The sequence below is a fragment of the Salvia splendens genome, chromosome 11 (genome assembly GCF_004379255.2).
Source record: "Salvia splendens isolate huo1 chromosome 11, SspV2, whole genome shotgun sequence".
Taxonomy (NCBI): Eukaryota; Viridiplantae; Streptophyta; class Magnoliopsida; order Lamiales; family Lamiaceae; genus Salvia; species Salvia splendens.
Genome location: NC_056042.1, coordinates 20,743,437 through 20,748,725, shown reverse-complemented (window position 1 = coordinate 20,748,725; position 5,289 = coordinate 20,743,437). Strand labels below are relative to the sequence as shown.

The 5,289-nt window shown below is 39.2% G+C and overlaps 2 protein-coding genes across 2 annotated transcripts; both read left to right on the top strand.

The window, feature by feature from the left end:
- The first annotated feature begins 257 nt into the window (after positions 1-257).
- On the top strand, positions 258-1,075 carry LOC121754572. Its single transcript, XM_042149909.1, has 2 exons — positions 258-901; positions 1,006-1,075. The coding sequence occupies exons 1-2, from the start codon at positions 258-260 to the stop codon at positions 1,073-1,075; spliced, it is 714 nt and encodes a 237-aa protein (XP_042005843.1).
- Positions 1,021-1,617, top strand: LOC121755429. The gene is made up of 2 exons (XM_042150733.1): positions 1,021-1,133; positions 1,214-1,617. The coding sequence occupies exons 1-2, from the start codon at positions 1,110-1,112 to the stop codon at positions 1,493-1,495; spliced, it is 306 nt and encodes a 101-aa protein (XP_042006667.1). The 5' UTR covers positions 1,021-1,109; the 3' UTR covers positions 1,496-1,617.
- Positions 1,618-5,289: the final 3,672 nt, after the last annotated feature.

Genomic DNA, 5,289 nt, shown 5'->3' with positions numbered 1-5,289 from the left:
TGTTAGCAAAAAATTAAATATCCATTGCTATTCCTCAGTGAAGCAGACGGTAAAAAACCTCAAATTCAAAAGTGAAAGCCAAAAATTAAAGGAGGGAATTCCAAGCACCAAATTTCATTGCATGGAGGGAATTTGTACAAAGTCCACCAACTGCTATAAATACATTCATTTCTACTCCTACTACTTCCAACAACCAAAACCAAAAACATAAATCTATTTACTGTTGAAAACCCTCAGAAAATCTTCATCACTGGGCAATGGAATATGAGGTGGTCAGAGAGTTGGACCATGATCAGGAGCAGCAGGAGCAAGGGCAGGGTGGATGGCAGCGGGTTTCATTAGCCTTGACCGCCCAAGAAAAAAACCTCATTGCGCAGTTTCTTCTACAGCGAAGTAAGGCTGGAGTGCTGCCAAGAGGTTCATTTACAGAGGCAGCCAAAAGATTCAACATCCATAAAAGGACAACATTGAGAATTTGGAAGGTCAGCAAGCAGCAAATGGACAGAGGGGAACCTGTTATAATGAGGAGCAGAGCATCAGGTTATCAACACAAGGATAAACTTATGCTAGATGAAGAAAAGTTTAGAAACCTGTCCATGCTTGAGAGATCAACCATAAGGAAGGTTGCTTCTAAGATGGAAGTAAGCAAGTCAACAATTGGTAGATTTATTAAGAGTAGACAGTTAAAACCGCATACAAATGCTATCAAGCCTACATTGACTGAAGTCAACAAAATTGCAAGGATGAAATGGTGTCTTTCTCATATTCAGCCAACATTAGGTGAAGGTAAACTTCTTTACCATTCAATGCACAACATAGTTCATATTGATGAGAAATGGTTCTACATGACAAAGACATCAGACCGATATTACCTTTTGCCGGATGAGGATGTGCCTTTCAGGTCCTGTAAGTCCAAGAGATTCATCACTAAAGTGATGTTCATGGCTGCTGTCAGTAGGCCACTTATTGGTAGTGATGGGGAAACCATATTTGATGGTAAAATAGGCTTATTCCCGTTCACAGAGGAAGTGCCAGCCCAAAGAAGTTCAAAGAACAGGTCAAAAGGGAAAATTGAGACAAAACATATTCAATCCATTAACAAGGAAGTCATGACAGCTTGTCTCCTAAACCAGGTATGCCAATTTTTGTTGTTATTAAAGCTATCAGACATTATTAATGTCATCATTTAGTCTCATACAAATCTCATGCACAGATTATACCAACAATCAAGGCCAAATGGCCAGCCAATGCAAGCAAGAAGATTTTCATCCAGCAAGATAATGCCAAACCTCACCTAAGAGCTGCTGATCATCAGTTTAAGTCACTTGCTAGTACTGATGGTTTTGAATTCCATCTAATTAGCCAACCACCCAACTCCCCGGACACAAATGTGTTAGACCTAGGGTATTTTAGGGCAATACAATCACTTCAAGATGACAAAATTGCCACCAATGTAGATGACTTGCTGAGGAATGTGTTTACCTCATTTGAATAACTCTCACCACAAAAACTCAATAGAGTATTCATCACATTACAAAGCTGTCTGACAGCAATATTACAAGTGCATGGGAAGAATGACTACAACATCCCTCATTTAAACAAGGACAGATTGCACAGAACAGGAGGACTGCCTTTACAACTTCAAGTTGAAGAGGGTCTGGTGAGAGAGAGTTTGGAGTACCTAAAGCTGCCTGAAAACTGGAGACACATACGACATAGGGCCTCTTAACCATGCTTTAGGTACTAGACATAATATTAGGGGATGGAGTTTACTGTATAAGCACCAACATATGTTTGTGTTTAAGATGTAAACTCTTTTTTTGTGCATAGGTTGCATTTTTTGTTATTGCCATCAGAAAAATTTCATCACATGGCATCAGCCTCCAAACCCTTCATAGGGGGTGGCTGACTAAGCTAAATAGGTTGCATTTTGTGTAAACATCATCACTGTACATGTAATTCAGTAATCAGTGATTATAGGTTGTATTATCACTTGAAATCAGCCTCCAAACCCTTCATAGGGGGTGGCTTTTTTTGCATTTCCCTCAGAAAAGCTTCATCACAGGGCATATGGGCAACACATTACACTTAATTCAACCTCCAAACCATACAGAGGGGTGGCTGAGCTAAGTACTCAGAAAAGCTTTATCACAGGGCATAGGGATAACACATTACACCTACAATAGCCTCCAGACCATACACATGGGTGGCTGAGCTTTCCCTCAGAAAAGCTTCATCACAGGGACATCGGAGGACACTTACAACAGCCATAGTAATGCCTCAGTATCAGATAAACATTCATCATCAATTCCCACTACCTTAATTTCACATAAACATTTTTTGCATCAATTCCCACTGCCTTTATTTCACAGTCACATTCATCGTCAATTCCCACTGCCTCAATATCACATAAATATGGAGCAATAACATATAAACATCCAGCAATGCACATAAACATGGAGCACATCAGAATCATGGATTACATTTCTCTAAAATCAGAAGCCTCTAAACCCTAACAAAGGGGGTGGCTTTGAATCAGAAAGATACTCACAAATTAGAGGACATCCTTGAGGCAAGGAAACATGATTAATAGCATTGATTTTTCATTGTCGGAGTACTCTCTCTTTGGCTCAACCGCCGGCTGCATTGCTGAGGCCATGTCTTCCTCAATTTTATCCAAACCAATTGAAGGGGTTTCGCTTTCCCCCTAATTAACAGGACATGAAGGCGGCTTGGTCTCCGACCAGTCAAACGGTTGCGACGGAGCCTGAGTTTCAGATCCGTCGATTAATGGGAACGGAGGTAGAATTTCAGAACCGTAGACGCCCTCGGACGGAGGCTGAGTTTCAGATCCGTCGAAACCCTTAACCGGAGCTTCGGTTTCAGATCCGTTGAGAGCGTCAGACGGATCTTCAGTTTCAGATCCGTCGAGAGCGTCGGATGGATCTTCGGTTTCAGAGCCGTAAAAGAACCAGTCGGGGGGTGTCGGCCCTTCAGCCCCATCGTCACACCTTGAAGGACGGAACGCCTACCGATTTCATTGTAATCTACCCAGTCCATCGGGGTTTCAGAGATGATACTGTCCATATTCGGAGGGAGGCGGAGGGGGAGAGTGAGTGAGGCGGAGGGGGAGAGGATTAACGACATAGAGTGAATGAGAGAGAGTGATGGAGATAGAGTGAATCGAGAGTGAGAGAGAGTTGAATCAAACCCTAATGGGTTAATTTGCCTTTTTTTTAATGTACATAATGGCAGTTTTTGTAAATTTTGCTAAACATCTGGGATAATTTTGATGTCCAAAAATTGTAAGTGGGAAGAGTGACTCTTATTCGGGGACGGCCCGAAATGGAAAAGAGTGACTCAAATTGGGGGATGGAGGGAGTATTAGGGATGTCAATCGGGTCGGCCATCAGGTTTCGGGCCAATTCTGCTCAGGTTACGGGTCAATCGTGTGTGGGCTAACCGGGTTGTGATTTCTTTCGGGTTCTAAAAGTTCAACCCAAACCCTAAAAGCTAGGATTTCGGGCTAACCTATAGGGTAATTTGTTAGCTACCGATAGAATTAATATGCAATCAATCCAATAAATAACTATGAAAATTAGTTATATCCATAAAATGTAAAATATTTATTTATAATAAATTTGAGATATATGCTTAAACTCAACGTAAACATGATCAAATACTAATATTTGAGATAATTTATGAAATTTTAATACATGTTTTAGAAATTTAAATATTTTTTTAATGATTTAAAGTTTTAATTTATTTATTAATTATTATATTAATAAAAATCAATATATAATTTATATATTTAATATAAAATTGAAAGTTATTGTATTAGTTATCTATATTGTAAAACTAATTGATGAAGTGTCGAATTAAGAGTAAAAAAAATAGAATAATACAAATTTTATCGGGTTTCGAGTCTGGCCCTAACATGTTGCTGGTTGATCGGGTGCGGGCTAATCGGGTTTTGATTTTATCGGGCTAAAAATTTTCAGCCATAACCCTATTGAAAGTTCAAGAACTAAGGACTCTAGTTCGCAATACAGATTAAAAACATGCAGAGTTCGCACAACTGATCAAGTTAGACGATGAATAGATCAAGCAGGCAACTATCTGGTCATTGGTTATGCAAACGGTGAGACTTAGGGCTTTCAAGACCTTAACCCACAATACTATAGACTAGTAAAGGGAAGTAAGGGTCGAATCCCACATGGATAGAGGTGTGCCGAGTTGTGTTCGAAACATGTTAGGGGTTGGCTGCTGCCACACTTTACTAAGGTGGGTTAAACTACGACTAAGAACTGGACTACTAAAATCATAGAATTAACTTGATCAACTAGGCTAAGCATGATGAAAACAACATGTCACAAACGGTTTATCTCAAGTAGGAAACATTATGATAACGTAAAGCAGTTGGGACCACTAAAAAGAAATTACGCACTACCAAAAAGCTGTAAACAACAAAGGGTGACAAAGACTGCTCTCTAACGAACTAAATAAAACACCTACGGCAGATGCAAATAGAGCAGATGACATGAAAGTAGGAAACAGACAAATTAAAACACAGATCCATATAATTCGGACGGAAGAAAAACAGATCTAAAGTATCTATCCTTATTTCATGCAAGTTGACGAACTATGACTTAGATCTAACTATTAGAAACCAAAAACAGAACAACGAACGATTATCCAAACAAAATCTAACGCAAAGATCAACAAATCCAAACCAACATGCATCTCATACTCCATCTAAACATCAGATCTAATCATAAACGACTAAATTATGCAGAACTAACTTCCAAATCAAAACAGAACTAAAGCTAAACAAGAGAAACGAAATCAGAAAACACCAGATCCAAAAAAACTTGCATTAAAAACTCCATTTCATAAACGATCTTTAATAAGTAAAACAAAACAGAATTCCCAACTATGATTTGAAAATCGATCAACAACGGAGAGTAACAACTAAGAGAAAAACATAAATAACAACTGGACTTCGGAAAAACATGAACTAAAAATGGAATAACAATTGTTTTGACCCATCAGGGGTTAAGGAAAACACACACTACGAAGACTTCCTGGCAGATCTGAGTCCCTTCTTCATTGATGAGGAAGAAGGGAGGAAAGTTGAGGTAGAACGGTGACTCTGGTGGCTCCTAGCTTCGTTGCTCCATGTTACGAATAAAAGTGTGGAATGTGAAGTGACTGAAAATGATGATGCCGAACTCCCAAAAAAAAACTCCCTTTTGTGTGTGTTCTCTCCACTATTTATAGGATGATATT